This window comes from Haliotis rubra, unplaced genomic scaffold (assembly GCF_003918875.1).
Source record: "Haliotis rubra isolate DU_JTF1 unplaced genomic scaffold, ASM391887v1 Scf251, whole genome shotgun sequence".
Lineage (NCBI taxonomy): Eukaryota > Metazoa > Mollusca > Gastropoda > Lepetellida > Haliotidae > Haliotis > Haliotis rubra.
Window position 1 is genome coordinate 446,601 of NW_025766570.1, and position 12,708 is coordinate 459,308.

At 38.3% G+C, this 12,708-nt stretch overlaps 1 protein-coding gene across 1 annotated transcript in view; it reads left to right on the forward strand.

Moving 5' to 3' along the window:
• Positions 1-12,708, forward strand: part of LOC124279515 (unconventional myosin-VIIa-like) — a 754,149-nt gene that overhangs the window by 223,943 nt on the left and 517,498 nt on the right. The window contains exons 17-18 of the mRNA XM_046715341.1: positions 3,759-3,910; positions 9,646-9,868. Of these exons, the coding sequence (XP_046571297.1) occupies positions 3,759-3,910; positions 9,646-9,868 (375 nt within the window). The remainder of the gene's footprint in view (positions 1-3,758; positions 3,911-9,645; positions 9,869-12,708) is intronic.

The window sequence follows — 12,708 nt, forward strand, 5'->3', positions numbered from 1 at the left end:
TATTGGACATATCGTGCTAGGTTATGACCTGGGACAAAAATGCTTCATGCATATATGTTCGCATTAAACATCGTGTCCAAGCGTGAAGATTGAGGCGGCGAGAGCCGTGATGTCACTTGTCAGTGACTTGACTTACATTACATGATCGCACAAAAAGATGGAAATGGTAATTTTATATGTACGTTTTGACATCTTTTATGAATGTTGTTGATTTTATTCATTAGTTTATTCTTTTTATTTAATGATTTCCTCGAAACATCGTTACTTTGCTCTTTGACAATGTTATTGTGGACCCACTGCCGAAGCATGTGTCTGAGAATTGTTTTTTTCAATAACATTGCAAAAAATAGTTTATAATTCTAATCCTGTCGATAATATATGGTCATTTGAAACTTAATAAGTGTTTTCAGACATTGTGAAAAGTGATAGATTTGATAAAAGAATCATATGTTAGTTAGGTTCCTAAAATTATATATTAATTTGATGCGACTACTGCCTGGCCGGTTTAGCGGCCTACGGTGTCTGGGGACTCGTGACCTCTTAGCCGGTTTTCCGGGCTACGGTGTTGAATGGGTTAATGTAGCCTGACACCCGTGCACCAAGCTGAGAGATACACACGCAGACGCATACGCACTGCGACTCGTCCGCCATCGGAACCACCCCCGAGGCGACCCGAGCCTTTTTCCCGACCGACCCCCATGCTCACTTAAAAGTCAAATATTTCAGAAACTATTTGACCGATTTTCATCAAATTTTGCATGCACCTCAGTAGTAGTATACACAATGGGGCTACGGGATTAGGGACTCAATTATTATTATTATTTTTTAAATTGAGCTCTTGGGAGGGACCTGGTCCCGCAGCCCCATTGTGTATACTACTGAAGTAGCCTAGGTAGGCCAGAATCTCCCCCTTTTGATATAAGAGCAAGGGTGGGGAAGAAGTAGCCTAGCTAGGCCAGAATCTCCCCCTTTTGATATAAAAACAAGGGTGGAGAAGAAGTAGCCTAGGTGGGCCAGAATCTCCCCCTTTTGATATGAGAACAAGGGTGGGGAAGAAGTGGCCTAGCTAGGCCAGAATCTCCCCACTTTTCATAGTAAACAGAACAAAATATCCTAGTTTAAACAGAGGGGAAGTTTTTTTTTGGGGGGGACTTTAGCCTTGCCCAAACTTTCCCCGGGGTAAGAATATCCTAGGACAAAACCTCCCCTGGGAAAGTTTAGACCGGGGAAGAAATGGACTGCTACACCGGGTTGACACTGACTGGGGTAACAATCTGTGGCGACTGCGGTGTTGTGTCCATACAACCCTAGATTGGGGTTTACAGTCTGTTGTGGGTAGCCTTGGTAGAGCTCCATGATTTTTAGTTGTTCTAGCGATATTTCTTTACCATCTATATCACACCTTTTTTCGGCAATGTAACATCTGTTGGTGAGGTATCTGACGTTTTTTTCTCTTTAGCTGTCTCTCTTTCTTTTTTTGAGTTCTTCATATCATGACTTCTGTAACGCTAATCTGTGCTCATGGTCAAGCAAGCCAAGCCAAGCTAAATGAGAGCGCCATGGAACACGTCTGGTAACCTCGAAGGTCTAGATATTTCCCTGAAGAGTAAGAGGTTGTTGAGAGTGAAGGAAGTCTAGAATGTGGTGTCTATATAAGCATATTGCTTCAGGAGTCTGTTGATGTGGTGTGAAGTCAATATAGGGGATGGAGATTTTTTAGGGCTTTCTCTTCAAGGTCGGTCATGAATATTTCAGTGAGAATAAGTGATAGTGATAAACCCATGGACAGTCCATATATTTGTTCAATGAGGTTAGGCTGATTATGGAGTCAATGGTGGGGTTGGTATCAAAGGGTTCATCAAGGTCGTTGAGTTGTTGTCGCAAGGCAAGGAGGGCTTCTCATGGTACCTTTGTGAACAGGTCTATAACATCATAACTGATAGTTATTCTCCTCATTAAGAACTGCCAACAACACACTTGATGCCTCTACTAAGACTCATTGAAGAGAAACCCTCTGCCACCAATAAGTGAACCTAAGTAAGAAGCAGTTTACCTCATAAACCAGTGTCCCCCAAGATCAATGCAGATCTGTTCATCACCAACATTGATAAGGGGCTGCAGCAACTGGCCCTTTGGGGCAAAGTTGACTACCATATAATACTATCTATAGATAAGCCGACCCCCAAGCTTGACCCTTAAAGTCAGTGTCAAAATGGTATGTTTCGTACATAAGCTGATCCCCCGCGATGGGGTCCTAATCCTGGCAAACACAGACAACTGGCACTTACCTATAATTATAACTTTGGTCCACATTATTCAAAGAATTCACAATCATATTGCGTCTACTACTCACGCATCGAAATGAAGTGTAGTTGACAGAAAATGGATAATATATTTTGTGTTGCTAAATACCATACTTATTGCAGCTGGTCGATCACATGTCAACAAACTGGCTTGCTTATTTTACCCCATTCCACGTACTTACAACTTCCGCTTACCACGTTCGTGAGGGTACGTTTCTCGCTCCAACCACGATAGCCAATTTCACATATTATCAACAATCACGAACTGATTACCGCCTTGTTTTCCATGGACTGCTAGTTTACAGTAACATCGGTAAAAATTTGTGAATTGATCTGACTTGCTTATTATCCCCCGCCGCACGTTTAGCACGAAGTGGGGGATATAGTATTAGGCTCCGTCCGTCCGTACTAATTGGAAGGTCTTAAGAACCGTTGACTGGATGATTCTTTTCATATTTGGTACCTAAGTTCATCACAGTAAAAGAAAGATCCCAGTCAGGTTTGGTGACCTTGACCTTCATTTCAAGGTCACAAGGGGACTTTAACGTTTTACCCTTGTCAGCAAGATATCTAAAGAACCGTTCACCGGATTTTCTTCATATTCAACACCAAGCTTCATCAAGGGAAGGCGCAGGGCCCAGTCGATTTTAGTGACCTTCACTTAATTTTCAAGGTCACGACGACACTTTGAAGACTTCAGCATGTTAACCTGCATGTAAAGATTCTCAGCGCGATATCTCAAAAACCATTCACTGGATTTTCTTCATAGACTTTCAAGACTTCACTTGAATGTTTTTCCAGGGTATAGTGGAGGTTTATTGGAACGTATACCCTGGAGTTATCGAGGATGAGGTGTACATTGATAATGTGAAGGGTGACCTGTATCGGGGAACATTGATTTGATTTGTATTTGGTTAGTAAGATTTCTATTTATTTACCAAGCAACACTGAACAGTCTCTTTGTTTTCACTTTCAACCCATATTGTTTATATTTGAATGTTTTCTACAAAACAAATTATTCATTTCCTTTCATTATTGCCAACAGACTTTTCATTTGGGGTATACTTCTAAATAAAGTACACATTATAAAAATCTCTCTTCTCCTCCTTCCTCCCTCTTCCCATTAGTGTTTGTTTTATTGTCAGCAATCATTGGTCAAATTGTCATGAAAACAAGCATAACTAGTTTATTTTGATTATTGCCTCAGTTTTTCATGTGTAGCATACATTTCTCTTTTGTAGCATACGAAATCCTTATTTGAAAGAAGAAACTTCATGTAAAAGTAAAATATAAAGGATCATGCTCTATAATTTCACTTATGTGATTGTCGTACATTTGGACTGATAACTATTCAGTTATTCAGTTCTACAAAGTGAATAACCTACAAAGTTAATCACTCATTGATCTGTAGTTGCAGATATGCTAATTTCTTGCTTTTGCAACTTTTTACCCCAGAGCTATATGCGTGGTGTTCTGGCAAGGCACACAGCACAGATGTTGCTAGAAGAGAAAAGACTGGAAGAAAAGAGAAGACGTGAAGAAGAACAACAGCTTCTGAGAGTGCAAAAAGTTCAAGCAGATGAGTGCTCCATTCAGAAAACAATCAGGCAAGCATGATTGTCTTTAAATGCAGATGTTTTCTGATGCAAGTTTTCAATACTACAGATGTAGCAGACAAATCTCCTAGTCAAATCTACAATTTGGGTAAATTGGTCATATTTGCTAGTTTTGTCTATTTCCTTTGAGAAACCGTTTACACTAATTTAAGACCAGGGTGCCTAATTCTCGAAAGTGTGCAATGAAAGACAGATCCTAACTAGTTAGGACAGGAGTTAGGACATCCTACCTTTAGGATAAGACCCATTCTCGAAACAATCCTATTCCTGTCCTAACTTGAGCTACCAATCCTAGCTAGGATAGCGAGCTCTTCAGTATGCGAGATAGAAAAATCCCCTAAATATTACCAATGGTTCATTGCATGGAAAACACATATATAAGGGCAACTATATTCTCGTTTACAAGATAAATGGAAAGACTAGAAATCTAAGTAAAGAGCTTGGAAGCGATGAAATTCAGCTTTGGATGGACTTAGTATATCTAGAAGAAATTATGTCAACATTCTGAAACTATTTGACCCATCTTCACCAAATTTGCTATACTGCCTCTCCATATCATGTTGATGTGCCTTTTGGGAGTTTGAGGTATTTTTTCAATTTCATTTGTTTCTGTTTCACTTATTGATCATATTTATGAGAGAGATACAGCATACTGAAGATCTGGGCCCCTATTCTCGAAAGTGTCCCAGCTAAGACAGATCCTAAGTAGTTAAGACAGAAGTTAGGACATCCTACCGTTATGATAAGACCCATTCTTGAAACGATCCTATCCCAGTCCTAACTTGTGCTGCCTATCCTAGCTAGGATAGCGAGCTCTTCAGTAGGTGAGATAGAAAAACCCTCTTTAAGTTGGGGATTCCCCTAAATATTACCCATGATTCATTTAATAAAAAACACATAATATGAGGAAATTCAGCTTTTGATGGACTTAGTAGATCTAGAAGAAATTATTCGATATTTTCATCACAATATATAGTAGTTTTGAAGTTCTTGAAAATTCATTTTTGACAAGGGCGATAACATTTCTACTTCAGAGTTTGAAAGTCTGCCAAAAACAATAAGGATATTAAAGATATGTGCAAAAATATTTTCATTGTATTTGTTTTTATGAAAATCATCATTTGAACTCTCATTATGCATCATCTCACAAACTGAAAAATTCACCTAGGAAATAAACTGGTTCGGAGTTACTTCCCTATCAATTTAGCCTTGACATTGACATTTCACTGGCAACGTGACTGGAAAGAGCAATGTTGTGATTAAAAGGGCCGAGAATAGGTAAGAACTGAACAAATCTCTTTTTAGATCTAAAGAATATGTGCATCGCAACAAGTGTGTCTATTCATTACCGATAAATTGATAATATAAGCTAAAAACTCTTCGTAACACATCAAAACTGTGTGCTCTTGTAAATTCAAATGTAATTTAGGCGAGTATATTTTGTTTGACAACATCAAACTTGGTGAACAAACAAGAACCACACCATGTTGATTTCCACTAAGATAGACTTAGGACAAGTCAGAACATATCCTAGTATTTGTCCTAAGTTAGGATATCCTAGCGCTAGGATACTTTTCGAGAATAAGGTAGGACACCTATCCTAGACCCTAGGATCAAAGTTAGGATATCCTAGGGCTAGGATCCTTTCGAGAATAGGGGCCCTGGTGTTGTTCCATGCAACTACAGTTTTCATGATATCACCTGTCTTGTTCTTGATTAGATTCCAGTGAAAAAGTTACATCCATAACTGAATGTGATAAAATTTGATTTTGATTTTAGCATTTGTTGAAATTTTTATTGACAAGAGACAACTCTTTAACTGAAAAACAACAGATTTATTGATGCATTTCAAAATAGAATCATTTACAAATCTGAATGTTTTGTAAAATATAGCTGTGGAGTTGTTGATAAGCAATTAAGTTCAAGCGAATATATAAATATGAAATGAAGACTTTGCTAACATAATAACATACTGTAAATAATATGTATTTTTATACTTAGAGATTTTGAAATTGATGGAATGAAATTAATTGTTTGAGGTCTCAACGTTGAATTTGGGGAAGGGGGGAGATATCTGTTTTTACTTGTAAAAACACTTTCAAGTTATAATTAATTATAGTTTGAATTAAATTAGATATCTTGTATACAGAAAAATAGAGTGAACTCATACTCAAATAGGTCTAAAATATTTAATGAGATGTTTTAATATGGATTTGTTTGAATTACCATTCTTCCAGAACAACAAAAAATGTTACAATATATTCGATATTTTCATCACTTCATAATAGTTAATGAAGTATTTGAAAATTCATTTATGCAGCAAAGAGATAATTTTTTTGAGAGTTTGAAAGTTTGCCATAAATGCAATAAGATATGTGTAAAAAAATATTTTCATTGTATTTGTTTTGTTTGTTTATGAAAATCATGACTTGAACTCCCATCATGCATCATCTCACAAAGTGAAACTTCACCTATTAAATAAACAGGAGTTACTTCCCTTATCAAGTTGGCCTCGACATAGACATTTCACAGCAATGTGCAATGTTGTGAATAAAAAGAGGGATATATCACTGCATTCTTATAGGCATTCCAATCAAACCTTTTCATATACAGGAATATCGTATTTCTTGAAGTTTCCCTGGTTAATCTCTCCTCATTCTGTAGATATTCCTGAAACTTCTCAGCTGCATCAGGGCCTCTTTATATCATGGGGACAGTTGTTTTTCCACCATGTGGGACAACCACATAACCAAAACCACAAGCTCTGTTATGTTTCTGAATTTCTTACGTAAAACTTTGTTCAGTAGTATGTTACGTATTTCAATCCGTTTTACCAATTCTTAAGGGCTTCATAGTCAGTGTAAATTATGTATGGCACTGGCATTTGTAAGGAATAATTATAAAATTTTAGCATATTCTCATTCTTTGGGGGCATATAAAAAACCTTATAACAGTTTGCCCAACACCTCGGCAGTCTTCTTTGTGAGCTTCTAAAAGATTTTGCCCTCTGTAAGCATGCAGATATATTTTACAGAAATGTTTCTTGTCCTAAAGAGTTGTGTTATAGTATAAATAGTCTGCATAAACCCTTTACCCATGTACAATGAAATTGTCCATTTTTTTAACCAGGAATAAATTTATCATGGGCATGTTTTCTGGAGCAGCGCTTAGTCTGTGCACAACTGTCCATTTAAAATGTCTGATAACATTTTCAGCTAAATTGTGTTGCTTTTCCACCATAGTAATTTTTTAGATTATTGTTGGTGCAAGTATACCTTCAAAGTAGTGTCCATCATTTATGGGATAGCAAGAAGGCCTATTTGCAATTTTAGAATCAAATGGAAATATGGCAGATCTTAATGCCCATCTTCAGTTGTCAATATTTTAACGTTAACTCTGGCATGTTTTTTCTTATAATACAAAGGCAAATCTATGCAAGATCTACCTTTCAAAGGCATTTAATTTGCTATATCCAAATATAAAGCATCAAGTCTACATACCCAGCCTCTATAGGTACGATATCAGCAGATAATGTAATCATTTCAGCTTGTCTCATTCATGAATAACCTCTCAGTCCACTATATCTTGCCTGAGCTTTGAGATCTCTGACAGTAGTCATGTTTTTAACCACATGTGAACAAATCTTGAATTGGTTGTTATAATCAAGTGTAAAGGAATCTCTAAATAGGTTTAAGTTTGAACAGAAAAATAGATAAATAAAATATATTATGAAAATAATTACTGGGCGGTGGGTAAACTTTAATTTTGAGTAATGTTCATCGTTCGTGTACATAATCTATGTTCCTTTCATAAATAAGTTGGCTTCTGACTACATCAGTTGTGTGGGCTTAACATAAACAATTATGGACTTTAACCCTGATGCCACATAGAACATGTAAAGTTAACATGTCCTTTTCTCATTGACCTTGCTACAATATTCACCCATACAACTCGTATTTCAAGTCATGGATTGTCCTTTAAGTACAAATTTACAACAGGCCTTTTCAAACACCTTTGCAATACACATAGATCATTATTAGTCGAAATGGTTGATTAAGTGTTGTCACCCCAATTCGGCTCCTACACCCCTGGCATAAAAAAAACAAACACTATAAATTATGGGGTTGTTGTCATCAATATAGAATGGGAACCAGCTTGTAATGAAAGTATTGTCTTTTCTTTTTATTCATTTGCAGCCATAATTATGATAGAACCATTAAACTCTTTTTCTACTTTCTTTATTCATTGACCTAAGATCCAAAATGTAATATCTTCCAGAATAATACATAAACAATTGATCACTTTTTTTTAATGGTTTGGCTCAATACATATACAAACCTACCAGAATTCTCGCCATTTAATAGTTTAGAGGGGACATGTAATGTCTTATTTTGTTTCCATTGTCATGCACTAAAGTAAACATCAGTCTGAATGGTTTTATAAATATCAAGTAAACAATTTATTATTAATCTGTTACCAGTTCTTTTGTTTTGGCATGGAATAATTGTTGTCTCCCCTGTTCTATGAATTTTTGTCTCATCTTCATTAATGCTACTGAATCTCGTGTTTCCTTATATTGCATTGGTTGAGTTTTGACAACACTATATAAACTTGAAGGGTGCTTCTCAGTGTTCTCACTATATATTAGACATGTCTTCTTTTCCCGGAATAACTGCATTTGAGGTCTTTGTTTGCTCCCCGGTTTTACTTTTGTAAGTAAGACCTCTTCCCAGGTTTTACTTTTTCCTAACTCTATATTAACATCAACATTCAAATTCAGATGATGTGTGAGTGTTTGAAATCAATTGAAAAATATCGTCAAAGATCAACTTTAATGTGCAAATATTTTCCCTAGCAGGAATGGAACCACATCTATCAGGTTGTTAAGCGAACACTCTACCTCACGGCCACCAAGCTGACAAAGAAACCAGGGTTGAATTATCTATTTATAGTTAGGCCTACTGTCATTAAATTGATTTTACTAGCTCTTCAGTTACTGTTATGTAGCTTCATTACATGATCATCTAATTATCCATCATTGACAGTTTATATGTATAATAAAGCGCTCCTCCTCGGTTATGGTTGTCGTGCTTTATCCTACACAAACAAACCTCTTCCACAGATATCTTACTATCATCGACTGCTGCTGAGACATGATCCTCAATGCTGTCTAACTTTGTTCGTCCAGACCACTAATACTATCGTGTTTTAATGCTTTCTTTTGATTCCAGTGAGAAACAAACTTTAGAGCTATTCGTACTGTTCCAGAGATTCCCTATTTCCCTACCAAGTATGATAGGTGCCGAATTTTGTATTTTTTCGCATGATTCAAATAGCATAGGAGCAGATATTTACACATTTGATACTGGAGTTCTGTGAAATGAAGACTGGCTTCTACCCCTAGTACTTCATTATGGCAATCTTTTGGGATGCATGATAAAAATTGAGCATGACAACAGCAAATTTACACTGCAAATGATGCAATGTGTAAACAACTATGGTCACATGCCTGATTTGAATGTATTTAGCTGTAATAATTAATAGGAACCATGGTGAGGTCAAGCCTGATGTAAAGGAAATAAATTACAAACCCTTAATTCCATGCTTTGGTATTGTCTTTTCACTGTATAACTTTGAGGAGTGAGGAGTTTACTCTGACAAAATGCAAAGCTCTCCATCTAACAGCATTCATTTAATGACCCTATTAAGTCTTTGTTTTCTTGCAGGGAATCTCAGGTGGAATTAGAATCCTTGACAACCTTGATTGAGTCCATGTGGACCCACCATCAGCCTGCAGTTACTCCTCACAGTCTTGACCTTGACAGCATGTTTGAATTCCTGCAAGAGGAAAAGGCAGAGCGAAAAGCTGCTGCTGTGGACAAGGAGGAGGCACTACATGAGATTAATGAAGAATTTGATGTGCTGGGTTCTCTCCTTACTGATGCTGAAGTATGGTTGCCTTTATATTCATATGCAGTTGTCAACAATAGTGACCAAATAATTCTTGCAAAACCTGTGTATTTGTATGTTGTGTATTTGTGGCTGTTGTCGCACTAAAACTAAACTTAAAATTTTCAACAGAAGTCCTCTTCACTGTCACCTAAACTTCACTTCTTTGCAAATGTCCATCATTCAGAGACAGGGGAATGAGAAGGAGGGTGTGACCAAGATACTATTACTTGTGCACAGCTAGCTGCAGATAGTTGACAGTAAAGTGGGTTCCTTTTGGAAAATCTAAAGATAAGGTGGATTTATTTGTCATTTGCCTCCACAACAAACAAGCTGTGTCCTTCATTTAAATTAAAGATCCACTAGCTTAGCTCTAACATCAGGAATAATCCCACCAACCTCTACTACAATCTGCAGCTAGATTGTTTGAAAGAAGTATGGTTTACTGCATGAACTCAGACTGTGCCAGAATTCTGCAGATTTTTTGTGGTTTGATGAAATAGAGGTTATGTTTCCTTTTTTGATGGGCATTATCATCATTCTTCAGATTCACCTCTTGGGATTGATGACTGGTTTGAGATTTTTTATGAAAGTGACAAGATCAACGTTGAAAATCTTTAATGAATCTTCTCAGTAACCACGATATGAAGAGAACTGAAGCTGTTTAGGACCAAAATATACTAGCCACTTAAAGAAACTGTGCATTGTCAAAATATTATCCCAGTTGATAAGTACGATAACAGTGTCAAAGGTACATATAAACTTTAATGGAGGGATCATGAGACCATAACAAGTCGGGAGAATTTCAATTGAAAAGTCAATCACAATGATGTCACGAGTCCACAAGCGGGACAGGGGTCAAACGACCATGTCACAAGCTCAATAACGAGTATGTCCACCATCGGCATTGAGAACAGCAGTGCATCGACGACGCATAGAGCCTATCAAACGTGCAAGGAAGGCTTGTGGGATGTCACGCCAGATTCTCTCAAGGTCTGTTGCAAGGTCAAGGACGTTATCTGTCGATCCATCTCGTCCCAAACATGCTCTATCGGGGAGACATCCGGTGAATTTGCAGGCCAAGGCAGTAAGTCAACGTTGTGGTGTTGCAAGAAGTCCATAGCAACCCGTGCCGTATGAGGGCGGGCATTGTCCTGTTGGAATGTTAACCCAGGGCCATGACGTTGCAGAAAAGGAATTGCCACAGGTCGAAGAATCTGATCCCTGTAGCCAACACCAGTTAAGTTGCCCTGAACAATCACCAAAGGAGTTCTTTGGCGTGCTGTTATTCCATCCCAAATCATCCCGGAACCACCACATAAGCGATTCCACTCCAAGACACAGGCCTGTGCATAACGTTCTCCCACGCGTCCATAGGCATGTTGACGTCCATCACTATGGGAAATGTTAAACCTGGACTCATCTGTAAAAACAACATTTCTCCACCAAAACAAGGGTCTGCGGGCATGATTTCGGCATCACATTCGGCGAGCTTGTCCTGGGATGGTTCGGGCAGTCATCACTGCAGTCTGAAACCTGTGGCGAAGATGGGTCACCCTTATCCATCTGTCCTGTCTTGACGTTGTTACATGTGGACGTCCAGAATGTGGCCGATCGATGACGTCATTTGTGTTCTGGTAGCGTCTCACCAGTGCAGAAATGGTGATCCGGTGGCAGTGGAAATGTGCAGCCACTTGTCGTTGAGACATTCCCCCATGGACCATCCCAATGGCCTCATGACGTTGTGCAGACGTGAGCCTTGGCATGCTATGCGTTTCAATAGCCGTTTAATTTTTTGAACGATCGCAAGGGCAGGGGTTGAGCTTTCCAAAGTGACAGTACTGTGTGGCATTCATTTGCTCTGTTTCTCTTTCCCGGAATGCACGTGCAACAACGTATTGCACGTCTCAAGGACGAACCCACTGACGTCACGGAACGTGGCACGTGCATGCATGTTGGATACATGACACTAATCTCTGAGTTTAAATCCTTATGTGTCTACACAGGTTTGATAAATTTAAATTTTAAATTTTTGTATGCACAGTTTCTTTATGTGCCTAGTATATTACATTTTTCCTTATCCTGACTCATGCTTATTGCTTATTCCCCTTCTCCTTTCAACGGTTACGTGGAAACTTGAATCCCTTTCAATTCCCTGAATTGATCGTAATATCACTCACCCACGAGCAGCCTTCCTTTCCCGCCAAAATGGTCCCATGTGACCTGAATCTAGCTCTCATCACCAGAGATAAATCCAGGGAGCGCAATCGCGGGATACATGCAATAGAAAATGGGTTCCCGCACTTCACAAATTTATAGGGGGGAGTGGTTAAGCGAAACAAATGATTGTCCCGCATATTGTGATGTCTTGTGCGCGATGTTTTGTTTACAAATTGGAAAAAATCTAGTCTTGCTTTCCTGTAAACATCCAGTCGTGTCATAGTGCATAAGGGGAGCCAGTGAAATGCATGCTATGTGCCTTTTAACATCGTTATCCAATCACACTTCTTGTTTCAAAATAAAAATCTCGTTTTCTGTTTATGGGGTACAGAAATAAATTATTCAAAACACTTGAGCATGCGTGATTATTACCTTTCTCCATCCTGTTATCGATCGCGTAGCAGACGACCCATGTGGTTTGTTAATGTTAGTCGGTGTCAAGTAAGTTGCAATAGCGGAAAAGAGGAAATCAGTGCGAATTACGGACTTTTTTGTGTGTGTAGCGGTGCAAGTAAGCTGTCGTCAATGAGAATTCACTCTTGGTAGAAAATGAAGAAACTGACAACGAAGAACGCACCGGGATGCCTCTGTCAGAAAGAAAATGGCGATGCCACTGATCA